General features: G+C 37.3%; 1 protein-coding gene across 1 annotated transcript in view; it reads left to right on the forward strand.

Moving 5' to 3' along the window:
- Window positions 1-27,731, forward strand: part of GABRA1 (gamma-aminobutyric acid type A receptor subunit alpha1) — a gene marked incomplete at both ends in the record, with an annotated part of 54,963 nt that overhangs the window by 19,227 nt on the left and 8,005 nt on the right. Inside the window, 4 exons of the mRNA XM_082651232.1 lie at window positions 4,274-4,494; window positions 7,500-7,582; window positions 15,040-15,183; window positions 25,163-25,315. Coding sequence (XP_082507358.1) covers window positions 4,274-4,494; window positions 7,500-7,582; window positions 15,040-15,183; window positions 25,163-25,315 — 601 coding nt within the window. The remainder of the gene's footprint in view (window positions 1-4,273; window positions 4,495-7,499; window positions 7,583-15,039; window positions 15,184-25,162; window positions 25,316-27,731) is intronic.

Here is a 27,731-nt window from a genome sequence, read left to right on the forward strand (position 1 = left end):
GTTGTTAGGGACAGTGCCCAAATAAAGCCATATGCAATCAAAAAGTTTTCTCTTAAAAATATTTGGTATACCTTTGAGTTATTGGTTCAGATTAAGTATGATCTTAGGAACCAATGATGTCTTTTGTCTTAGACAAAAGATGCACTCTAGGATTTTGGATACACCATTAACCCTAAGATTATCATGAATCACTTTTTATTTATGGCCTTTGATCAAATATCAGGTAGGAAGAAGGGAACGGAGTCTAAACCAGTGATACCGTTTTGCCTAAAACTCTTGAACAAGACAATATCTGAATTGTTCTATCAAGGGATCAAATTAGCCATAGGCCTGCAACCGGTTTCCTAAGTGACAAGCAGAAACTGTACCTTACCACTTTGAGATTAATCATTTAAACTACATTACTGGGGAATTATCCGTAAGAAAGAGCAGTATGATTTAGAGGCTATCAAAATTAAAAGGCAGAATGACAAAGCTATTTTTCAAGACATGAAATGTAGTTTTTAAACTGAGCGCTGATAAAATATCTAATTAATAATAATAACCATAACAACATTCAACACGATTGAATGCTACAATATGTTAGGCACTGTGCTAAGGGTTTTATAGATCATATTTCTTCTAATCCTCCTGCCCACATTTTAGCTAAGTGTTATTATTATCCACATTTTCCAGAGGAGAAAAGTGACCCAGCTAGGTAGCAACTTGAACTCAGCCTGTCCGTCCTTAGAGACTCCATAGCTCCCAAGGCATTTGACTTCATCTGGAATAGAAAACAAAATTAGGACAACTCCTTAACTTTATTTTAAAAACCATTAATTGGCAATCAAACCTCACATTCCCAGGGCACTAGGTTCTGACAGAAATATCCAGGCAGCACAATCATACAGCCCTGTTTTCCATAGCGCTTAAAATGTATTAAATCAAAGCACACACAGACAGTAATAAACGGTGCAAGCGGGAACGCTACAGTACAATATTTATTTAGGAATATAATGGATGTTTTGTCCCAGTCTTCAGAAAAAGGCTCATATTCTCTAGGGTCCTACTCTATTCAACAGGGTAACTTGGAGAGAATTTTCACTCAAGTGGTGTGGGCTAGAACACTGAACCCTGAACAAAGTGTTCACCAGAGCTTCTTATTTGTTCAGGCACTTTTCTGTGGAGTCTTCTGTTTTGCCTCCTTTTTTTGTTTTGCTTAGTTATGACCACTTTCTCACTTTCTTCAGGTTTTCTGTCCTACCACCCTTCCAAAGAAATTGCACTTTTTCCATTCCCAGCTACCTAGAAATCTAATATAAATTTGTGTTGATTAAAAAAAAAGAGAGAGAGAGACAATAACTTTTAATGTTTACTGAGAACTTCTGTGTTCTAGACTAGGGGTCCCCAACCCCCGGGCCATGGACCACTACCAGTCCGTGGCCTGTTAGAAACCAAGCGGCATAGGTGAGCAGCGGGCAAGCGAGCGGAGCTTCATCTGCCGCTCCGCATCGCTCCCATTCTCGCCTGAACCATCACTCGCATTACCTCCTGAACCAACCCCTCTGCCCACCGCCCCGGTCCATGGAAACATCGTCTTCCACGAAACCGGCCCCTGGGTGCCAAAAAGGTTGGAGACCGCTGCTCTAGACATTCTTGTAAGCTGTTCACTTGTGTTGACACTTCTCACAACAGCAAAGTGAAATAAGTATTTCCATGATCCCCACTTTATAAATTGGCAACTAGGGCATTAGAGAAAATAAGAAAATGACCTAAGGCCGTTCATCTGGCAGAGGGACGATTCAGTTCTAGTTAGCAGACTTAGAATTTACATGTGTAACCATTATGCTCTGGCTCTACCCTCTCCTTCTTGTTCCAACTTCCTAAAGAAGGGGCTCTGGCCCAGCTTGGTCTAATGAATTTCAACCATGGGGAGAGGTCACACTATACAAGTAGCTGCTGGGAGCTGCATGCTGCTACCATGGCAATATTGCAGGGGCCATTCTCAGGATATGGGAGACCAAATACACTCTTTTTTAGGCAAGAGGTGATCATGATCAACTGCTTTATATCAGTTTTCATTTCCACTTCTAACAGAGGAAATCATGGAAATGAAAGCTAATCCAGTTAATTTTGCCCCTTGTACTTGCGTGTGTGTGTGTGTGTGTGTCTGTGTGTGTGTGTGTGCACACGCATGCTTGTGTAACTAGGTATTCGAAAAGAGAGTATCTTAAATGAATTTGGGGATTTCATTGTCCACCATTATCACAGGTAAATAAAGCTAGCTGTAAATATGATAAACTTGTAAACCTTAGGACCTTGGCAAGTTTTGACATAATTTTTTGGAATCTTTGCCTTTGGGATATATCTTGTCAAACGCTTGATGATAAATATAGTTTAAGTTTATTTTATATGTAACATTTATTTTAGATTCAAAAATCTCCTTGGAGCAAGCAACAAGTGAACAAATGTTTCAGATTCATGGGGATATGGTCAGTTTAGACATCCTTGGAACCTTGGTTTACGAGAGACTGTTGCCTCCACTGCTGACCAGGCTAAAGTTGTTCAGTTGCATAAACTATAGAGCGCTGATTCCTGAGTAATAGAAATAGCATCATTATCATAGCCCTATCTCAGAAGCTTGTCTATTGTCCAGAGAAGAGAACATGCACAGCCCAGAGTAAACCCATACGCTCTGCTTCCCTAGCAAGCACTGCTACTCTGGATCTTTTCCTGATATAATCCACAGGCACCCCCCTCATTTCTCTCCTCAAGAAAAATACTATTCTAAACCAGTTTACTCCTCCACAAGTTTTTCCTATAGCTTCCAAGTCCAAACAGTTTCTCCCTCTGTCGAATTTAACAGATGCTTAATAAATGTGTCTAAGTAAATTCCTATGCCAGGTATCCCAGTGCCTCTCATCTGACACTTCCAGACAGAGAAAACAAACAAAGTAACTTCTCCTGCCTGCAAAGATAGACTGGTGTCCTGTTACACATTTTTTTTTTTTTCTATCTCAATCGCACTTACCACTATGGCTCGTACATTATAGACTAACCAATAATAATTCTTAGTTACCTGATCAGTAAGGGCTCAGCAATGTCAAATGTGTGCTTTGAAAATCTTCATTCAGTCTTTACCCAAACTTGCATTAACCCCGGGAAAGAGACAGGTCGTAAAATTCATGCACAAAAAGCCTGAACACAGACACTATTGTGCATGTGCTAAAGACGATACGTATAAAAGATTTTAAAAAACAGCTTTCTGATGCATCAGGGTTTAGGGGATTAAGAAAACAGAGCATGATGTTTTCAAGTTAGTCTTCCTTCCAGTTTGGAGCATTCTAAGATTAATGGAGAATGTGGTAATCTTTATTTCAAACCATTGACTTCCAATTTTAGTGTCAGTGTAGCAAGTCCTGCAAAGAAGATGGATATTATTACCCCTTTCAATTTTAGGAGCTGGTAAATCACATTGCTTGTTTTCAGATTAGCAGATGTTTGTCTCTGGGTATTGCCATGAGGAATGCTGTGCTTATTCAAATAAATAGATTCCCTGGCTGTGAATGATGATGAGCTTCACACATTTCTCCTGTGTCTCATACACACACATATATATACTCACAAGCACACACTCACACACACCCGCATATTCTGCATTCTTTTCTTTTTTTCTTGGAAAGTATGCAAATTACCTGAAACAATTTCTTATTTTCATAATCTTCTTCACTGTGTAGAACTGAAAATCTATATACATTATTTGTGGAAAAAAAATGTTCACTTAGCCAAAAAGAAGATGGGATTATCACATTCACATTAGCACCAAGGATGTCTTGGGACTGGGTGTGGGGTTTTCAGAAACCATAAGAGGGCCCCCCAAATGCTTTATTTTTATAACTAGGATTGCCTAACTTAAACATTTTCCTGTATGTAATAATCTGTAACATGAGTTTTGTTTTCACTTGCAATATATTCTATCTCTTCGAGTACTGCTGTGGTGCAGGTGGTGGTGGGAATAGGGTGCTAGTTTCCTTTCACATGTCTGAGGAGATACTCAGCAGAAGTTTTCTCACCAAAAAGTAATTCAGGCATTTAGATATTTTTCAAGTGATTATGTCAACCAACGATTCACCTGATACCAATATGTACAGGCCACCACAAGTTTACTTCTAGGAATATCATCTAGGTCATATTTTGCTTCTAAAGTTGCAAAAATTATGCATCGTCTGTGTAGACCATTTGCATTGCAAAATACAGCACAGTGAACTCTTTGCCATTTTCCAAAATTACCTAGGAATATACAATAGATGTATTCTTCCGTCAAAGCTGGAAGGATGAAAGGTTAAAATTTAAAGGACCCATGACGGTACTCCGGTTAAATAACCTAATGGCAAGTAAAATCTGGACTCCGGATACCTTTTTCCACAATGGAAAGAAATCAGTGGCGCACAACATGACCATGCCCAACAAGCTCCTACGGATCACAGAGGATGGGACCTTGTTGTACACCATGAGGTAAGGATGACTGTGTTTCCGTTCGTGAGTTTTTCTAGACCTTCTCTTTCATGTGTAGGCAGTCAACACGCTGATGGGCCATTGTAGAGCATCTGGTTTCCTGTTTTCCCTGTTTTTCAACTTTAATAATTATTCTACTATGAAAACTAAACTGGCTGAAATATTATGCAAGTATTAAAGCGTTAAGTAAAATGATTAGACAAAATGAAAAAAAAATTACAATGTATAAGTAATGCAATATATATATGTTCTAATTCAATAGAGGACTTCTCCCTACTATTAACCTCGTGGATTCCTGCATTCCAGTAAGGTCTAGATTAAATTTCTAGAAGTTATCTCATGGTATATATCTGAAAATATTTCTATTTAAAAAGGAGAAAAAAACCAGAAAATAGAAAAAGTTCAAAATTTTTATATATAAATTCATGTGGAAGTATACATTTTGAAGAAGTATATTAATTCACAATGATGTTAATTAGACTGAGAATATAAATATTCTTAATTTTGCTTAAACTGAAGACTACATATATATTTTTGCTCCATAAACATTTTCCCCATTTTGAGATTACTGTAAGCCCAGAATCTGGATACCAATCATTCATTTATGGATGAATGAAAGAAACATGAATTGAATAAAGGTTTGAATATTTTTAGAAAAAAAGTTGTTTAAAAACATTCCTATTTTATGAGAAATTAAGAATTATCCAGGACTTGCGACTTCCCTGGTGGTCCAGTGGTAGAGAATCCACCTTCCAATGCAGGGGACATGGGTTCAATCCCTGGTCGGAGAACTAACATTGCACATGCTGCGGGACCACTAAACCAGTGCGCCACAACTACTGAGCTCGCACACCTCAGCTAGAGAGCCTGTGTGTCGCAAACTACAAAGCCCGCACGCCACAACTAGAGAGAAGCCCACGAACTGCAGCGAAAGATCCCACATGCCGCAATGAAGATGCTGTGTACCACAACTAAGACCTGACACAGCCAAAATATAAAATAAATACATAAATAAATAAAATATTAAAAAAATTATCTAGGACTCATTCTGAAGAGATGCAGTTTTTTCATATCCAGATGACTTGTTGGAATGTTGTTTTTATAGATCTGGCCAGCACTTGGTAATTTAGACCATCCAATTATTCCTTTGGTATGAAAAGGTAATAAAGGCAACCCCTAGACTTGGCGGATTGTGTTTCGAGTGGGAGTAGAGTGATATTTTGACTTTGGAGAAAGCTGCCAGAATTCCTAGCTTTTTATACCCAAATGAAAGAAAAACTGCTTTAAGAGCCACTTTAGATAGATGTTGGACTCAACTAGTAAAAGTGTAATAGGACTGAAAGAATGAAAATTCCAGAAAAGAGAGAAAGTAGAGGATCAGTGGACAGATGTGTTGAGAACTTTCCAGATCATCTAAGCAGGATCTATTTATATTTGAAATTTGAAATATTCTCCCCTTGTAAAATACCTTACACTTGTTTTTGAGCCTAAATCTAGTATCCTTTCCTGCCAGCTGCTAATTATCTAAGGAGGGATTTGTGTATACTGAACAGTTTATCAGTTAATAGTTCCTGATTTGTGTAATATTCTTTCTCAGTAACTAACCTATATCCCCCTTCTCCTAAATTTCTCATCACCTTTGCTAATGTGTTACCACTTCCCTGAATAGTTTGACTTAAGTATAAGAGTGTAATCATTAATTTACACATTTCATATTTACTTTAATTAATATTGTAATCACTTCATGATTTTACTTGTTATAAAGCCATCTTGCCACATTAGAGTTACTTAATAATATGGGTAAATATATCTCCTGAAAATTATGTGAGGAATTTGGGTGTAAATTTTCCATAGTTCCACCAAATGACTTCAAATATATTTCAGTGAATTCCTTTCTTGACTACCCTTTTTAAAACATAAATAGAATTCACATTCACATTCCCATAACATAGGGACTAAAAAGAAGCTCAGCAGAGTACTGGCTTCAATTAGGCAGTAGATTTGTAGGTAAAACTAAATGGTTGGAATATAGTGAAATCACTTATAAAGGAGACTTTAAGTGAATGTCAGCTTCACAGAACCTGAGGACAGTTCCTCCCTCACCTATTCCTTTGTTGTCTTATGCATTTGGTGCTATATTAGGGAAGGGGGTGGGGAGAGATGCACTTAGGAATGGAGAAATTTGCCTCTCTTCCTTGTTATCCATGTCTTCTCAACCAAGGATGAATTAGTATTATTGCAAGTATTTATTTGCTTACATCCCATTTTATTCTCAAAGGATTTGCTCTGGTAGGTGGATTAGTTGATGATGCCTATTTTGGAAAACTTTGGTAATCTTTGGTAATTATCTTTTGGTAATCTTTGGTAATCTTTGGCCCATCATACAAAATCAGGTGTCACCTATTTTCTCAAAACAGACAAAAAAATGGATAGAATCCAGTCATTGTTGTAAATAATTCTTTATATTTTTTATTTTATTTTTTAAATTTTATTTATTTATTTTTGGCTGCATTGGGTCTTCGTTGCTGCGCACAGCCTTTCTCTAGTCGCGGTGAGCAGGGGCTACTCTTCGTTGTGGTGCTCAGGCTTCTCATTGTGGTGGCTTGTCTTTGTTGTGGAGCATGGGCTCTAGGCGCGTGGGCTTCAGTAGTTGTGGCTCATGGGCTCCATAGTTGTGGCTCGTGGGCTCTAGAGCGCAGGCTCAGTAGTTGTGGTGCACAGGCTTAGTTGCTCCGCGGCATGTGGGATCTTCCCAGACCAGGGCTCGAACCTATGTCCCCTGCACTGGCAGGTGGATTCTTAACCACTGAGCCACCAGGGAAGTCCAATAATTCTTTTTAGATCGTTTGATTATTAACAGTTCGGTATAGCATTGCCATTTGTGTTTGTCTCTCCTGCTTTCTTAATATATTTGCTATAGTTAATAACATCCCACTTGTATTTATCAGAAAGTATCTAATCTATAGGACTTTTGTTTGTATCCCATATTTCCCTTAATCGATAAGGCTGACGGTGAGAGCTGAATGTCCAATGCATTTGGAGGATTTCCCTATGGATGCCCATGCCTGCCCACTAAAATTTGGGAGCTGTGAGTAAATTTATTTTATTTTTATTTTTATGAGAGGCATGTCTTTAAGCAAGAAACCTCCAGTTAGTTATGAATGTTCAAGAGACAGATAAAGAACATCAAGAATATTTAAACAGTGATTTACTGCAAGTGCTTTCTATAAGTAATAATCTTTGACTTCACTTTTTAATATTTTTTCAGGAAGGGGTTATTCCCTATCTGTTGAACTAGAAGGAAGGGATTTAACTATTTAGTGGAAAAATTCTATTTTTGTTCAAGTAGTATTCATAAAAAACCAAATGGAGTTTGGATGCTTATACCTCATAGATAATATCTTCTTTCCAATAAATGGAGGTCACTGTGTTTATTTTATATCATTACTGACATTGGTTTGTTCTTAAGAATAATTTGACTTGTTTATCAAATGGAAATATTGGTAGGTGGCAAAGGACAATAATTAGGTCCTCTTAATAATGAAGCCTACACCCAAAGATGATGCTAGAAAAGAATTTACTCTAATTATAGTCTTAAAACAGTTCTAGATATGTTTGGATATCTCATGAAGTTCATGTATATATGAATGCTTTTGAAGCTATCTTAGATAAATCACCTTTATGATAACTTTCAGGGTTTCTGCTACTTGAAAATATGCAGGCGCACACGTTACAGGAGCCCAGAGAACGGTGGTCAGCAGAGTTAGGTTCTCTTGTCTTCCTCTGCTTTTCTGCTTTTGATTATAGTGTGCATGCATAAAGTGAGGAGGAATAATGTATTCCTGGTTTCCTGCAGGGGAGTTACGTATAAGGACTGAGTCAACCTCTTGACTAACCTAACCAGCTTTCTGTTCTCACTAGACAGGCAATCTGAGCAACTATTTTGGTGAAGGTATGATTCACAGAAGAAAAATAGTGGTAGTGTAGGAAGACAGCAAGCAAAGAAAATAGCAAAGGGCCTTCGGGTTCCTAGCAGCGCTAGTCATGGAAAGACAACTTTCTGTATTTATAAATCTCATTCTATACTGAAACCCAAGGGTAGACTACTTCAAAAACTGTCAGCTAAACAGGCCTTTGATGATAACTCCCTCCTATCCATTTTCTTCCCCAATTTAATGTATGTTCTATACCATGAACTATTATTTTTTTCTGATTACCGGTTCCATTTTTAACGATAATATTATGTATTATGTGTTACTTGTATGCCAGGCAGTGTACTAAATATTTGTATATGCATCAGCTCATCTAATCCACAAAATAATCTTATAGTTAGGGATATCATACATCATAGTTTGCCTGAAACAGTACTGATTCATGACTAAATCCTGGTATAATTAATAGTACCTCCTTTTGGCTTCAAAAATATATTGTTTTAGACAATTAATTTTATGTTTAGTATATTAGTTAGCTCACTCACTTTTAAGCAGTGAGTATAGCTTAAAAAAGAGGAGTTTATATTTTTATACAAGATATATGAAGGTAAGTGACTGTTGGTTAATTGCTGGTTAGTTCAGCATCTTTACAAGGATGCTGTCTTAAGACGTCCTTAGAAATTCTTCCTGATGACAGAATGGTTGTTGCAACTCCAGCCATTGCCTCTGCTTTCAAGATGAAGAGGAATAGTGGGAAAAGAAGAAAAGAGTAGTGCCTGTGTCAAAAAAGTAAAATCTTTCTCTAAAGACCTAACAGGTATCTTCTCACATCTTATTAATTAAAGCTGTGTCACATGACCAATGCTAACTGCAAAGGAGGCTGGGGAAAAATATTTTTAACTAGGCACATTGTCATCCTGAAGAAAATCAACAGTGAGGAGAAAACAAATAATGTCTCATATAAGAAAACTGAAATTTAAAGAAAAACAAGTAAGCTGTTTTCCACCTCAGAGCCTTTGCACATGCTCTTTTTTCTGCCTGGGTTACTCTCCCCTTGGTTTTTAGCATAGCTGGTTTTATTTTTTAAATATAGGATTTTTATTTATTTATTTTTTTGGCCATGCCTCACAGCTTGTGGGATCTTAGTTCCCCAACCAGGGATCGAACCCTGGTCCTCGGCACTGAAAGTGCCGAGTCCTAACCACTGGACCGCCAGGGAATTCCCCGTGGCTGGTTTTATTTATCCCCTACATCTCAGCATAAATATCGGTTCCTAGGGCCTTTCTTGAAGCCCTTATCAAAACTTGTAGGTGCTCCCATCAGTCTTCTTGATCACAATACACATTTATTTTATACTATTTATCACAGAAATAATTATTAGTTCTGTTAACATTGTTATTGTCTGGAGACTGCAAACTCCATGACAGCAGAATCTATTTTGTGCTACATTTCCTAGCACAGAGCCTAATACAATGTAGGCACTCAATAAATATTTATTGAATGGATAAAGATGATAATAATCAGGTTTTAAATGCCCCTTCAGTGTTTAAGCCTCAGAAATGGTGGCCTCAGAAAAGAGGGTTTAAGGACTGTGGGGAATGAAACCTCAACATCAAAGACTTAATATTGAAGAATAGGCTCAGAAGGCACATGCTCAGTGGAAGGGAACACCATGGAGAATTACTGTTGCCTGCCAGTAGCATGGGAAGATGCAGCAGTGGTCCATTTATTGTATAGTCATTTCTCCAATGTGGCCTAACTAGTGTATTTCAGAGATAAAGAAACTGAGGCAAAAGTGAGATAAAAATGCTTTGACCCAACTTTTGAAGCAAACACCTTGCCAAAGTATCAGAGAAAATAAGGAAAACATAAGCAAGATGATTTCACAATAATTTAGTAAAGCAGTATGTAATAAGCGTTCATGAGGTGCAGAAGCAACTTCATCCATATGGTGATAAGAACCAAACCTGGAAAAGCAGATGTTTTCCTTACCACTCGCCATTAGATTCTGATTGTCAGTGCTACATTATACTTTCTGCTTGTTAGGGATAACACCCTCTGTATAAGGCCAGATAACTCAAACACAGTATATATACATAAGGCAGCTGACATCTTTTAACTGCTTTCTGAGGAATTTACAAAATAAGGCTTTGATTCTAGAAGAAGAGATTCAGATTATATTCTGACAATAAGGTCTAGGCAAGTGCTAGACGTAGTCAGGACATAATAAATGATCATTTCCTGACTGATTATCAAGCAGTGTCTTATAAACAAGGAGAAAGGGATAAATAGAAATTCAAAAGAATTCTGAACAATAAATAATTCTAGAAATTATTTGGTGTACCTGCCTCATACAAATGGAAAAACAAAGGCCCATAAAACCGAAGTGACAGATGCTCTCCTGATACTGTCTATGCCGTCGTTTAAAAAATTTTTTTCTTAAGTAATCTACTGATTTATTTGAAATCTGAGCTTAACATTTTTGACTACATAGCTGAACACTCTTTCTAACCTTCTTTTCTTTATGCTAAATACTGTCAAATCAAAAAAGTTTTCATAGGACCTACTTTCCAGATATGGAAACAAAGAAATAATAAGATATATCGCCTATTGTGGAATTTTAGGTTGAGCTTTTAGGTGTATCTGTCTTCTATATTTAAAACAGCAAATTTCATCATGTGAATTTACTCTTCATTTTGGAAGATTTCTATTGAGAGATGTAAACAATGAGTAATCTCTACCTTCACAACAATAGCATATTTATAGTAGATTTCATACACAATGGAGTTTCTAAAAATTGCAAGAAATGAGACCCTGAATTATATGAAATGAGAAGTCGATGGTAACACATTTTTCTTTTCCCTCTACAAGTAAATTAGCAGCCCATTGGCAACACATAACAAGGTATAAAAAGATAGGGTCCAGGCCTTCCCCGGTGGCGCAGTGGTTGAGAGTCCGCCTGCCGATGCAGGGGACACGGGTTCGTGCCCCGGTCTGGGAAGATCCCACATGCCGCAGAGCGGCTAGGCCCGTGAGCCATGGCTGCTGAGCCTGCGCGTCCGGAGCCTGTGCTCCGCAACGGGAGAGGCCACAATAGTTAGAGGCCCGCGTATCGCAAAAAAAAAAAAAAAAAAAAAAGATAGGGTCCAGCCACTGTTGCTAATGACAGTGTGATAAAGTAGCAAGAACTCTAATTTTTACGAAATGACACAAGGTTTAGAATTGGTTTCATCAATAGTTACATGACCACCAGTTACCTTTGCTTGGCTTTTGAGCATATATTAGAGAGTCTTTGCCTAGAAAATTCTTACTAACAGCAGTGGAGTAGAATGAATGCCATTCTATGTTCTTATCTTGGTTTTCCCAGTAAGTAACTATGCACCCTTAAACAAGTCATTTAATGTACCTGTGCCCCAGCTTGCCATTTGTAAAATGAAATAAACTATGTGACTCTAAAAGTTCTTCCCCATTAACATTCAGTGATTCCAGGTCACCATAAACCCAGTATGTCCTCTTTGGTAAGACCCTTCCACTTGACAAACAAGAGTTTATCATGACCAGAAAAACATTTTATTGAATATAGGTACCTACAAATTTTAAGTGATATGGTTCCTTTCAAATGTGTGCTCTGGCCTCTCCAAAGGGATTTTTTTTTTTAATAAATAAAGTTTTAGACCCTCCTATCAAATGCAATCATGCCACTATATACAATTCTGAAATGCTTAATTTTTTTTTTGTTTTTTTTTAAGTCAATGAGATGTGTTAAGTCAATGGGAGAAATCCTTTCACAATGTATAATAAATCCTCACGTTGTACACTTCAAATATCTTACAGTTTTATTTGTTAATTATACCTCAATAAAGCTAAAAATAAATTAATAAATAAAAGACTACTGCAGTTAAAAAAATTTCAGTGAGGACCACCACAATTAATAAAATAAAAAAGGCAATGACGATAAACTCCAAAATTATCTACTGTCACTCTTACATGTTTCTGAAAGAAGCCATAACCACTAAATTAATTCCTGTATATTCTCTCAAACTTCTGAAAAAATTTGTTTAAAAAGCTATCTGATTGCAAGTTGGTTCAGGAATGATGCTGGAGCAGATAGGATACCCACATAAAATCTGGGGAATACTAGCTACATTTTTCTGCATCAATCACCCAGAAACAAGTGGTCACTCTAAAGAGAATGTGGTTCAGAGAATGAGGGGCACGGGCTCACATCTGGTTTTAGGCAGCCTCATGTTTGTGTGAAAAGGCCACCATTATTTTACATCTCATAGTATTGTAGTTTGGACAAATACAAATTTGGACAAAGTATCCAAGCCAGGTTACCATGGGGTGAGGGTTGTGTCGAGCAGGGACTCATTAAGACTTCTGAGCCAAAGGCATGTTTGCCTTTGAGGGCCATTCCTCCAAACATATATATTAAAAATGTATTTTCATTTTTATTTTCTCTTTTAAATTTTTATATTTTATACGATGTTAATAAAAAGTTTGATTATATTCATTTTTTTCTTCTGATTTTAAAAGAAAGTGAAACATGTCTGTGCCTCCTAGGTATGGAGCCTACTGTCCCTAATGGAGAAGTTGGCCAAGGGGTAAAGCTTTCACCATAAGGCTAACTTTTGCTATCATATCTCACACTCAGAAGCCCTGGAAACTGTTTTTGCTACTGCGATATCCCTTCAATGTTTATCTCTCTACATCTAAACAGAGGAGAATAGGTACCACCATTACAACCTAAATGACGTGGGTGTTCTGTGACTAGAAATCAGAAAAGCTATGGAATTCCTTCTCTTTCTCCTTCTCTGTCTCTCTCACTCTGTACATCTCCCGTCTAACCTTCCTGAATTAAAGATAAGGATTATGACCTAACTTCTCCTATAGGAGGATGACTAGGTTAAAGTGTTACATGACAAATAAGAATGACTGAGAAGTAGAAAGAGCTGTACGGTCCTCCTCCTCCTCTTCCTCAACATCATGAGAGTAAATATCTATGAGAAGGATAATTAATTAAAAAGAAAGTAAAATCACACACTTTAAAAATGGAGATATCACCTCACACCAGTCAGCATGGCCATTATCAAAAAATCTACAAACAATAAATGCTGGAGAGGGTGTGGAGGAAAGGGAACCCTCTTGCACTGTTGGTGGGAATGTAAATTGATACAGCCACTATGGAGAACAGTATGGAGGTTCCTTAAAAAACTAAAAATAGAACTACCATATGACCCAGCAATCCCACTACTGGGCATATACCCTGAGAAAACCATAATTCAAAAAGAGTCATGTACCAAAACGTTCATTGCAGCTCTATTTACAATAGCCCGGAGATGGAAACAACCTAAGTGTCCATCAACAGATGAATGGATAAAAATGATGTGGCACATATATACAATGGAATATTACTCCGCCATAGAAAGAAATGAAATTGAGTTATTTGTAGTGAGGTGGATAGACATGGAGTCTGTCATACAGAGTGAAGTAAGTCAGAAAGAGAACCAACAAATACCATATGCTAACACATATGTATGGAATCAAAAATAAAAAAAGGTTCTGAAGAACCTAGGGGCAGGACAGGAATAAAGACACAGATGTAGAGAGTGGACTTGAGGACATGGGGAGGGGGAAGGGTAAGCTGGGACAAAGTGAGAGAGTGGCATGGACATATATACACTACCAAATGTAAAATCGAGAGCTAGTGGGAAGCAGCCGCATAGCACAGGGAGATCAGCTCAGTGCTTTGTGACCACTTAGAGGGGTGGGATAGGGAGGGTGGGAGGGAGACGCAAGAGGGAGGAGATATGGGGATATATGTATATGTATATCTGATTTACTTTGTTATAAAGCAGAAACTAACACACCATTGTAAAGCAATTATATTCCAATAAGGATGTCAAAATAAAAAAAGGATGCTTAGTAAAATTTCCAGTGTTATCACATTTATCATGACCTTCCCCTGGCCTGATATAATCTGGACCCAGGCTATTGCCTCTAACCTCATTTCAACTCTTCATTCTGGCCACATTAGTCTTCTTGTTCTTCGTTAAATATGTCAAGCTTTTACCTGCCCTGGAGGAAGAAACTTGTTAGCTCATCTATCCAGAGTACCCTTCCCCAAGACATTGCTCCCTCTCACATTTCTGTCATGTATTTGTATAAATGTCATTTCCTCAGTGAACCTCTTTGAGTCCCTTACCTAGAATAGGCCCCATCCCCTCCATTCTCTATCCTCATATCTGTTGTATATGGCTTTACTGCATTTAACACTACTTGAATTATGTATTCATTAGCTTCTCTGCTTTTGTCCCCACTACTGCAATGCATGTTCCACAAGATCAGGTGTTTGTTATGTTCACTGCTGTATCCTCAGCAAGGTACTCAGTCCTTTGTAGATGCTTAAATACCATTTGTTATGAGTGAACTGATAACTGAATGAATCAGGAAAATGTGTCAGTTTTCCTAAACTAAGGGATATGGGCTCTCCTTTCCTAGGCTGACCTCTGGAACCATGTGTTAGAAAATATGAAACTGATAGAACACACCAACTAACTAGGAGAAGCAAAGCGGCAAAACACATGGACCATCTTCCATTCTTTCCTTTTAGATGCTTACACGAGAGCGGAAGTTGTTTATGAGTGGACCAGAGAGCCGGCACGCTCAGTGGTTGTAGCAGAAGATGGGTCTCGCCTAAACCAATACGATCTTCTTGGACAAACAGTAGACTCTGGAATTGTTCAGTCTAGCACAGGTGAGTGCCATTTAGTTACTTTAGATAGGGGAGAAGGACCAGAAAAAGTTTTTGTAAGAATGTGCAAATTCAGTTAAGTCCCTCAATGACACAAGTAGACAGAGTGAAAATTGCACTAAACTGGGGAACAGTTGGACTGGGAACTAGTGTAAACTCTATAGACCTGTGACCTTGAATTTGACATTTAATGCCTTTTGGTCTCTGGGAGGTTTTGTTGTTGTTTGTTTACAAAATGAAGAAGTAGTTCCATGTGATCAGGGTAGCATTGTATTTAGACATGTGAACTTTTGGAGATGAATATACGGGTTAAATCCTTATTCCTCCAGCTTGCCAGTTAATTGTGGTCACCTCACAGGGTTGTTGGAAGGAATGAATTAAATCCATGAAGAGTAATCATCACACTTCCTGGCACATAAAAAACTCTTAATAAATGTTAGCTATTAATATCATCTAGGCCCCATTTATTGTCATGATTCAATAAATCTTGGTAAATTTCTAGCGGCAATCATTACGCATAGGATACCAAAAAGCCTTTTTTTCCCCACAAATCCATTTGTAACTCTAGCCAGGGATCTTCTACAGCTAAAATCTACACTGATCACTCCATTCTGGAATTAAAAGTAGATGCACCACCATCCTTCTTGGTACTGTAACTGTTTTACCAATGAAATACTCAGAATTAGATCAGACACTATGAAGCAGCTGTATCTAAAATTTTAAACTTTTGAAGTTGCTTCAAGAAATAAGATGAGTTTAGTTATGCATGTATCCCTTTTGTGACTAAGGGATATGTGATCATAGGGTCAGATAATTATAAATAAAATTTGGATTCTAACAATTAGGAAAATGTACTCCCTTAATACCAATATTTTTAATTATGTTCAATTACTGAAAGCTTAGCAAGGATCAACAATTTTATGACTGTATCTAAAATTTGAAATTAGTTCATTCACTTTGATTTGTAATTCCTAAAAAAAAGACAATTAAGTGATATGTAAAGGCAGAATTGCTTTTTCTCAGGAAAATTTCTTCCTTACATTTCAGACTTTATATTAGGACCATGATCATTATAATCTGACCATTCTAAATTCAAGTAATAGGTCAATATATCTTACTTTGATTATTGGATAATTGCTGCTTAACAGGATCTGTCTTTTGCTTACTTTATAGCATCCATGGCTACTATAGAAGTTGAAATATTTATGTTTCTTGCTTTGAAAAATGGAGATTTTCCCTCAGCTTTGCCTACCTGAGAAATGCACATGGCATAGTGGGAATGTCTTAGGCTTTGCAGTGAGAAAGATGTGGGCTCAAGTCCTAGTCCTGCCTCTTAGAAGCCTGGTGACTTTGGGAAGGTCATTTATCCAATTAGAAACTCTGTTCTAATATTGGCGAGTCTGTAATTTTGCATTAAAGATGAGATAGTATAAAACGCTAAACAGAGTGTTATACAGTAGATGCTCAAAATGGTGTGCAATAGCTGTTGTTATTGTCCTGAAAATATCCCCAAACGTGAAAAATACCGAAAATTTTTCTTCCTCACCAAGTTATGTTGGAAAAGATACTAAAATGAGCAGTGCTTACTTTTTAAAACTTGAATGCTATTATAAACTGGATATTGTGGCAGGTGCTACAGTCAATGATAGACAAGACATATCTCGCTCTCATGAAATCTGAAGTCTAGAGGAAGACAGACAAACACAAACTATAGTTATCAAAAGGGGTGGTAAGTGTTGTGATTAACATTTTTGTGAGGGCAAGTACGTGTCCGTCTTCTGTATCCCTATGATTTACTACAGTAGATGAAACAGGAGGCACTAAATAAATATTTTGAATTAATGAATAAAAAATAAATGAATCCAGCCTGGGTAGTCAAGGAAGGATTGCTGCAGGGGTTGACTTTCATTTTGTCAATCTGTATTTGTTGGGATCCAAGTAATCACTATTCTAGGCCCAGGACATTCAGAATAATAGACAAAGAACTTCCCCTCAAGAAATTCTCTCCCTACTATCATTAGAATGGAGGTTAGAGGATGTCAGGGAAATAGTAATTCAAGTGCAATAGCATGCATGCAATAGGACAAATATATACCACGGTTGCTGGGAGGAAGGAGTGCTTCCATTCTCTTCTAACGCTAGTGAACTTGGTGTGTCACTGTATCCTTCTTTATATTCTAGTTCCCATGTCTGCAAAATGAGTGGCTTAGTCTTATGAACTTGGAGACCTGTTTCACTTTTGGTTTCCTAAATCAGCCTACCTATATTCTTGTTACTCAGAAAAGATATACAGTCCCAAAAGGGCAATAGGAGAGAAAGAGTGGTCCAACCCACCACCACCAAGCTGGCTAGACCTCATAAGTTAGGCTCATTAAAAGTCATCATTTCGTGTTAGAGCTGCAAGTTTATCTGTACAAAATAAGAGCTTTTCCTTTGTCATTTCAATAATGGATATGGGGGGAGGTGGGGAGGAGAATAAAGAGCAAATTCTCAAATGTGGGAGCTCAGTTTGACGTATGTTTTCCCCTCCACACTAAAACCCTGAACTACCCTTCCTCTGGGTCTCCTTTAGCTCATCAAAAATCCACCTTGTTACATTTCTATGAGGAGAAACAAAGATCTTTTGTAAGGTCTTCAATCCCATATTTCACAACTCCTACAGAGCCTTGCAAACATTAAGATAAATGACATTGAGTGCTATTATCTCCCTGTTTCTGCCAGAAGACTAGGAATGGTGGCAGAAAAGTACACACACATTGAGAATGATTAGATAAAAAGCACCTTCTCTTACCTTAAAATTCTCTGTGGGGAGAGAAGCAATTCAGGTCACCTTCTAGAAGGTTAGAAGGTGTTTCCCCGCTTGCGTGCAACCAGCACATGTGTGAATACTCACTCACACACACTACCAGTGACCTCTTTCAGGTCAAATACCTCTAGATCACTTCAGTGCCATAGGAGGGAAGATATGAGGCTCAATCCAATACTTGGATTTTTCTCAGTGCAAACATATTAGAGGGACAGTCCCTTCATTGGAATCTGCCATCAGTTTGGGGGAAAAAATGAGTTGGAGACTTAGTTTGAAGTGCACTTATTCACCTGGCAGAGCAAACTTGTTACAAGGACACAGAAGGATGAGTCTAGTCAGTTTTCACATCCGATGCAATTCTTTGTTATCCATTCATTTATTCGCTTATTCCTTCAACCATTTGCTCATTTACTCTGTTTGACACTGTGATCGGGCCTGGAAAAGAGAGGTGAAGGACCCGTAGTTCCTGCACTCAAGAAGCTCATGGTTGAGTGATGTAAGTAGCTAATATGCATTGCGTTGTTCTAATCCTTACAACAGGCCGAGGTTGTAAGTATTATCATTATCTCCATTTTACAGATGGGACATAATTGAGGCCCAGAGAGGTTTAATAATTATTCCAAGGTCACACAGCTAGGCAGTGGCAGAGCTGGGATTTGAACTTGGGAAGTCTAGCTATAGAGTGTGTGCTCTCACACATGACACACTAGTAATAGGCAAGATAGACATGTGAAAATGCAACAATGTGGTATAGCATGGAGCTTAAGGGGTGGATTCTGGAGTTATACTGTGAGGTTTTGAATGTTGGTTTTACCACTTATTAACTGTGTGACCTTTCTCTGTTCATCTTTTCTCTTGTACTACTTGGAGATGATCAGAGGATCTACTTCATGAGTTACTGTGAAATTGAAATGAGAAAAATGCATGTAAACTGCTTACCAGAGTATCTGACATGTAAAAATTATATAATAAATATTAGATATTACTATTAATAGTAATGATGAAGTTAGTACAAGAAAGCTACATGATGACACCTAAGAAGACGTCATTTCTTCTTGAAGTATAAGGGAAGGCAGTTTGAAACTAGACCCCAGCCATGGCCCCCTGACTCATTCTAATATACCACAATATGCTTCCTAAGGAATTCTTTAAGGAAAGCCCACACAAAAATTATAATTGTAATTAAGGGACATGACAATGTGACTTATACAGAAATGCAAAGTTGTTAAATTTGGCATTAGGTATAAGAATAATATCACGGCTATAAAATAAGAAGAATGTAATATAAAATGCTTTTTTTAAAACACAGTGATGACTGGAAAGTCGTCATATTTGCCTAAGTCAATAGACAGGTGTGATCAAAGGAAACGTAGGTGAGTTTTGTCTAATAAGAATGTCTCTTCTTGGGCTTCCCTGGTGGCATAGTGGTTGAGAGTCCGCCTGCCGATGCAGGGGACACGGGTTCATGCCCCGGTCCGGGAAGATCCCACATGCCGCGGAGCGGCTGGGCCCGTGAGCCATGGCCGTTGAGCCTGCGCGTCCGAAGCCTGTGCTCCGCAACGGGAGAGGCCACAGCAGTGAGAGGCCTGCGTACTGCAAAAAAAAAAAAAAAAAAAAAAGAATGTCTCTTCTTTGTGAATGACTTTTGTTTATCCTTAGAACAGATGACCAGGGAAAATTATAGGATCCTCTTTCCTAGAAACAGTCTTCTCTGGATGAGTTAAGGATGACTCTGCAGGGTTGAAATGAATGAGGAAAGCAACAGTTTTCACTGACCAGGGAGCAATAGTGGTGATCGACATTCACCAAAGGAGCCTCAGGACTTCTATTTTTGCAGCCTAATACATGATCTCCAGAGAAATAATAAAACTGTAAGATGTGAAAACAGGTTTGTAGGAGGGAGGATGGAGAGGGAAACTTACATAGTCATCTGGTCAACCTAATCATATTTCAGATGAGGAGATAGGTCCAGAGGGGTTAAGTGGCCTAGAACTATAACCATTGTTTCCTTATTTCTATTTCAGTATTCTCTGAAGCAGATATTAAAATACCAGCCCCTCCCTCAATGACATTTTTTATTCCTCATTCCTTTGAAAAAGGTAGCATCTTAGAAAACATAAAATTTAGAATACTTGAAAGGAAAGTGATAGCTTTACATGGAATAAGTATCCACTACAATTTTGTTAAAGAAATGAATGGAGCTAGAGAATCCATTTCTATCCTTTCTACCTTTACACTGTAAATCTGCATGTGACTCAGACTTTTTAAGAAGAACTTTCACATCTGTTATTTCATATTATCCTCACAGCATCCCAGGAAACAGTTAAGTAGCACATTATCATTTTTACTGAATAAATGAGAAAACTGAAGTCAAATAAAGTTAAGCAAGGAATTTACTCTAAGTAACCAACATTTAAGAAAGTAAAGGATGGAAGCCAGATCTAAAGAAACCCTCAATGCTGCTTTACAAAATTATATTCCTGCTTCTTTTCTTCTCTCTTTAATTTTGTATTGTGATGTATAAGAAATATTGTCACATCTAATTTACAAGCTTCCCTCAGGGTTACATGATGTGAAAGGATATTTGAATTACAATTCTTCTAGACTGTTAAATCAGAGGGAAATAATTTGACATGCTTAGTACATAAGCACTTGATGTCTAGAGATACTCTTTCAATCCAATTTACATGACTTTTTTGGTTTTTTTTCTTTCATTTTTAAATGATTACAATGTGATTCTGATTTTGCCGCCTTTTGCTCTCCTTATTTAAATGTTATTGATGGAAATAATAAATAATATAGAATAAGAATAGATAAAAGCTTTATTTGCGCCAATCTGCGGATTATTTATTTTACTGCGCCAATAAGAATAGATAAAAGCTTTATTTGCGCCAATCTGTGGATTATACACAGATTCAAGAAGTGCTCAAATTGTGCTCTACCAGACTACAACAACGGGGGAGGCTTACAAAGGCAAAAACTGCAAAATTACATAAGCTGTTTGTCAGAAATTATAGATGGAGCTGGCAAGAAGTAAGGATGTTTATTAAGCAAGGGTTGGTTGGGGTCCGAAATGGATGCATAGTTACATGGGGAGAAATTGAGACCATAAGGTTGCAGCTGGCAGCTGCTAGCAGATATTATTTTGAGAATGGCTGGTGGTGTCCTTGAGTCTGGTAGAGTTCGGAAAATTGAAATTCTCAGTGATACAGGAATATATCTGAAACCACATCCACAGTGGCCACCCAGATCCATTTTGGATGCCTGAACCTCAGTTATTCCATTTAGATTTTTAAATGAATTCTTTTCTTTAATGGTTAAAGTCGATGTACAATACATGCTTGACAGGCCACAAGACAGGCTGTTCTGGTTAGCAAAAAGTATCAAGCAATTCATGTATAAGCCAGAATGACTTCCCCATGCCTCAACATGTGAAAATTTCTTCCATCAACATTTTGTACCAAAACTTCTTAGATTTTGTTTAATTGAGGAAGGTGACGTCAAAAGATTTGAAGTTTTCCTCTACATTTTCTAATTTGTTAGTGAGGAAGTGGTTTATAAAACAAATATAATGTCACATGATAGCTCTTCCAAAAAAATAATCTTTGCAGAATCTTCCCAAAATGTCACATTGTGAACAACAAAAGATGATAATGGAATATATATAGACATTCACCTTTCTGACATTATGTGACAGATGGAATTTTTTCTTTGAGCTGATGACATTTTGCAGGCTACAATTGAATGAATGGTTAGGAATGATAATGCGTACTCCTGGGAGGTGAGATGTAACCTGACTATATCTACCCAAGGCTACATTTTAGCAGAGTCCCAGGAAAAAAATGTGTTTTTTTGCATTTTTCTCAAATTTGAATCACTTGTTTATTTCAGATGACCTTGGAGACATTATCCAAGTTATCTACAGAAAATAGAAAAAAATTAGATAACATTTTATTCACCTTTCAAAAAAGAGATGCTAGTGGATGTTAATTGCAACGAGTATTCTTAAGCCTCACTCATCCCTTTTCACCATAGGTAGGTGCTGAATATTGAGGATATGTAAAGCCATGCTATACTCAAAGAACTCTCTCTCTTCTTAATTAGCTTTCGGTTTGGTGGAGGTGTATAAGTACATAAATAACTAAAATTAAAAGTATATAATATATTGATAAGTGTAAACAGAAGCTGTAAATAAATTTGAAGTTACTTAATATTGATCAGTAAATGGCAGGTGTTATCATTAATAACAATCATGAAAACATAACTGAATGTATCGATGATTTCCTACTATAGAGAGTACAGGGAGCATTTCTTCTACCAATAATTCTACCAATTCTGACTGGAGAAACAAGAAAAGAAATGGAGAAAGCAACTAAAATTTATTTTAAAACTCTTATGTAGAATGATCTTCACTAGAGCCCTTATTCTGTATCCTCCCCACAATATACGTATCACTGTTTTATAATGAGGAAACTGAGGATCAGAGAGTTTAAGGCTACACAGCAAGAAAATAGCATATCTGGGTTTTGAACCCAAATTCATTTGCTTCTAAAGCTAATAAAGTGTCCCCATACAGTACATTTCTTCCTCTTCTACTACGGACTGAGCCCAACCCATAGATGAACAAAATATTCGGCTATAGAAGAGGTCAAGTAGGGAATTTTGTTGATCAGATTACTGAGATATGAAAATGTGTGGTGAGACATGAGATGTGATACTGAAACACGTGTCAGAGCTAGGATGTGGAGAGTGTTGGGGATTGGTTAGGGAGTTTGCTTTTTAGTATGTAACACTGGAGACACTTGATTATCACATTGTGGGAAGGGAGAGTGGCTACAAGTGGCATCTAGCGGGCAAGAGGCAAGGTATGTGGCTAAATATCCTACATTACACAAGACAGCTCCCACAATAAACAATTATCCGTTCTGAAATGTCAGTAGTACTGAGGTTGACAAACCCTGATGTGGATAATGGGAATCCATTAAGGTGTTTTAAGGTATGTACGTATGCTTTAAAACAATCACTCTGACCTCAAATTTAGGGAAAAGTGTAGTTTAGGACATGACTGGAGACCAACAAGACAGTTCATAGATTATGGTAGATTTACATTGTAAATCTGCAAAGGAGATAAGAGCAATGACCATGAGATAAGAGATAGACTGAAAGATACTGCACAGGTGAAATTAAAATTGTGATGATCAACTGATTCCTTTCTCTCTCTTTTGGAAGTCCTACTAACAACCAAGGATTAATTCCAGGTTTTTATCAATAGCCTGAGTGAACAGACAGATGAGAGTGCCATGAATTTAGAAATGGATGCTAAGTGGAAAAGAAGCCCTGCTATATGCTAGTCATTATTTTTTATGGAAAAGTTTAAGTAATATCACTTTTGAACATATTTAGTTGGTGATATCAATGAAAAATCAGTATCTATGAGATGTCTAGTAGATATTTGGAAATACAGTGGTTTTTGAGAGCAATGTCACTTAGAGATGTAGATTCCCGCAGCCATCTGGATAAAAATGACATTAAGAGCAGGGGTGAGAAGGAAAATTCCTTATTAGAGTCAAGAAAAAAAATAGAGATGATGACAGCTAAAGACAGAACTATACCAGGAACCTCTGCATTTGCTTTGCAGAAAGATGAAGATTAGTGCCCAAGAGACAGGAAGAACTCATAACTCTCTGACTGAAATATCCAGTGAGTTAGCAAAAGAAACTGAAAATGAGAGCTAAAAGGAGAATGTGAGTCTAGAGAGTGCTATCAAGATGGTAGGGGCAGTCAGCATTGCTTAATTTTTAGTGCTACAAAGAAGACGATCAGTGGGTTTGAAGATTGAGATCTTTAAGACTGAGATGTTCAGTTATGGATATTAAGAGATCGTGAGCAGTTTTAATCACATTATAGGGGCTGAAGCTGGATGGCCATGAGCTGAGACATAAATCACAGGTTGAGGAGGGAAAAGTTTGAAGTTGAAGGGAAGGAGGAAGATAGAGAAATGTGAATACCGAAGACAGCAATATTTTCTTAGTAAGGATACACCTATTTTTCTCCTACCCACACACAGATAACTAAGTATATATTCAGAGTGAGTAAAGCTAAAAACTTCTAAGACTTGCAATTAAGAAATAACATCAACTAAAAACAGAAAACACCTCCTACAATTTGGGCTGTGTGTTTATTTCTTTGGGCCTCTAATCAAATCAGACTTTGACATATATAAAGACCATGGAGAGTGCCTAGCTACTCCATTATTTCCCAGACTGGTCTAGGAATTGAGACAAGTTCAAAAGCTAGTGACAAATAGGATTTTTCTGCCCTCACCTTAAAGAATGGTTTGTGTGAATAGGTGGGATCTGAAGAGTTGCATGTTTCGAAACCTTCCCAGGTGATGGTGATGAAGGTGTTCCTCAAAACAAATTTTGAGAGTTCTATCACACTCTTCTCACCTTGATAATCAGGGTAAGCCAAATCCAAGGTCAGAGAGCTACTGAAAGAAAGTGCAAGAGCTGGAATTCAGCTCCCCTGACTTGGACACCAAAGCTCCTCGATTAGACAGCCTGATTCTTTTCTGCAGAGGACAAACTGGTGTCTTCTAATCCACTGGTGTACACCATCAGGATCTAGCACATTGCCTTCAGGGTTATTAAAGCCAATCTGTAAACACATGCTCAGATTTGTCTCTTAAATGTATCAGGTACCGGGATTAGGACATAAGAAAATCGATGAGATCTCTGGCACATCAATCTCAACCTCAGTGCCATTCTGGTGTTTGTTTGTTTTTTTTAATTTTTATTGGAGTATAGTTGATATACAATGTTGTGTTAGTTTCAGGTGTACAGCAAAGTGAATCAGTTATACATATACATATATCCACTCTTTTTTTTTTTTTTAGATTCTTTTCTCATACAGGCCATTACAGAGTATTGAGTAGAGTTCCCTGTGCTGTACAGCAGGTTCTTATTAGTTATCTATTTTACATACAGTAATGTGTTATGGTGTGTTTTTTAAATGTCTCTTTTCTTTCCTGGATAAAAGTTTTTCTCTCCAGGAACCAGATGTCACATGGATAAAGGCTATGTCTAACCTCCAGGTTCTTGCTGCTGATGGAAAAACTCACAGATAATTTATTTTCAAGGTCAAATTGCTCACCTTACTGTCTGTTTTACCCTCCAGGAGAATATGTTGTTATGACCACTCATTTCCACCTGAAAAGAAAGATTGGCTATTTTGTTATTCAAACATACCTGCCATGCATAATGACGGTTATTCTCTCCCAAGTCTCGTTCTGGCTCAACAGAGAGTCTGTACCAGCAAGGACTGTCTTTGGTAAGTGCCAATCAAGATGCACATGCAAGGGTCTGGAGGGCAAGTTGTATCATATCTGTGACATTGCAGATAGAATGAAAAAAGTAATAATACGTTAAAATCTGAAGTTAATACAATAGGAATGTTCAAGGAATTACCATTCTCATTATGACATGATTGTAAAAAAAATCTTTTTTTAAAATAGCAAGCTGTTTTAGTGCATGTTAATTGATGGGATTAATGAACACGTGATTTGCTATTTTAGGAGAAAAATGGAATGAAGCAGGTATGAAATGCCTGTGATAGATTAAAATACACACATAGAAACATTAATACTTAAATCATACATTTAGAATCTAATGATTCTGAAACATTAATACTTAAATCGTACATTTAGAATCATGTGTCAGTGTATTTTTTGAGAATCTGAGAAAATATAGTATCAGCAGAACTACTTCCTTACATATATGAAAGCAAGGCGTCCTTATGTAGAAAGAACTCATTGATGACCATGACACCAGTACAGGAATATCTCATTTTACCCAATGTGTGCACTTCTGAAGAGTTACAAATATTTTTTTCTATGAAAATATTTTAAATGCCTTAGATGCTTTAAGTCAGTCTAATGGAAAAATGTTTAAAGGGTAATAACGTTTTACTAATAGGAAAACTCACTCCCTAATTTATAATTTTAGAAGTTTGTATTTCATATAAAGAGGTATTTCCTGCCTGTGTCATAGTACACTGTCTTAAGTGTACTTTTCAGGCTGATGAAAACAAGATTTCATCACCAAAAACTTACTGATTCATTCATTCATTCACTCATTCAATAACTGACTTTTTCTTTGAAATCTACTATGAGGTCCTACTATGTTCTATGCATGGAATGTAGCTGTTACCTTAACATAAACCATTCTTTTCATGAATGTTAAATTCTGAGCTTAAAATTTAAATAACAATAAAATCATGCAGAATACTTATTGAATGCTTTTATATCAGGCTTTGTTCTATGAAACAACCCTATATTATCTTATTTAACACTAAAAGAATCCTCTGTAATATTATCCCTGTGGTATAGACAAGAAAGCTAAGGAGCGAGATATTAAGTAACTTGCCCAAGTTCAGAAGCTATGAGGTGAAGAAGTCTGGAGTAAGACCCAGACTCTTAGCTCTAGAGTCTGTGCACTTAATGATGATGAGGTACAACTACCCATGTACTTCCTGCTGCAATGACAAGGCATGGAACGGGGTTGTCATGGGCAACATAATTTATCTGGAAATTATAACCACATATTTAATTGGTGAAAGGTACAATTATCAAGGCTCATTCCAAAAATATCAACTAGGCACATGCTATGTTTAAAATCCTTTACCACAAAACAGAAGCCTTCAGGTGCTTACATTCTAAACTGAGGATTATTCTTGTGCAGAGACCCCTGTGGCATCAGTCATCTCAGGAAAAAAAGCAAGACTCTGTTACAAGGGCACAGAAAAACATCTTTTCTTCTGAACTTAGCAAGGTGCTTCTGGGTTGGAAACCACGAAATCTTTGCTGTGACATTAGCCTAAGAACAGCTAAATCAAGACCCAGAATGATTTCACCTGCAGAGCAAAAGAGTAGTTCATTTAAAACTCTTTTTTTCCCTTAACACAATTTGTAAATATTAACTAGTGTTTACACCACTTATTAGAACTGAAGATTGAATTCTTGTCAGATGCTCACTTCTATATGTGTATGTAGTTTGAGCCCTTTATTCACTTGAATTTTTTTTAAATGAGAACAAAAGACATGTACTTTATGTTTACTTTTGTAGAATGAGCCCAGCACTGTAGTGAAAATGATTTTTTAAAATGCTCACTTCCCCCGCCTTGGTCCCCAACAAATCCTACCCTTCCTTTCTGGAAACCCTCTAAAGCACTTTGGAGTGTTTTATAAGTCAAAAACCTTGTTCTTAACATTTTCAACAGTCTGCTATCTCAGCTGACTCATGCCCTTTTGGTAAACATAACTGCATATCTGTAAACTCAACCCTGGCAAGTGTTTCTGTGTATCAAGTTATATTTCTAATGTTTTAAGTTCAATAAAATCACAAATACAATTTTCTGAGACCTTCAGCCTTCTAACATTTATTTAGTACACGTCTCTATTCTTTCTAGTCTGTGCTCAGCACATTCCTCTGAGCTGTGGGGAAGGCCTGAGAGGGTCATGGGTATTTAAAGAAAAAATACCAGCGGGAAAAAATAAAGCAAAAGTTGTACCTTATAACAGTTTAGTAAATGGCATCCAAAAGGCAACAAAGCTGGAGCCATTTCATGTCTTAAAACATCATCTTCTTAACCTTCCATGCTCTTTCTCATTTGGAGGCTGTGGTCATGTAAATTTGCTGCCAGACAGACCCAAGTTTTAGGTTCAATCTTCAGTCTTCTAAGTGTCAGT

This window comes from Grampus griseus (genome assembly GCF_964374135.1).
Source record: "Grampus griseus genome assembly, chromosome: 3".
NCBI lineage: Eukaryota > Metazoa > Chordata > Mammalia > Artiodactyla > Delphinidae > Grampus > Grampus griseus.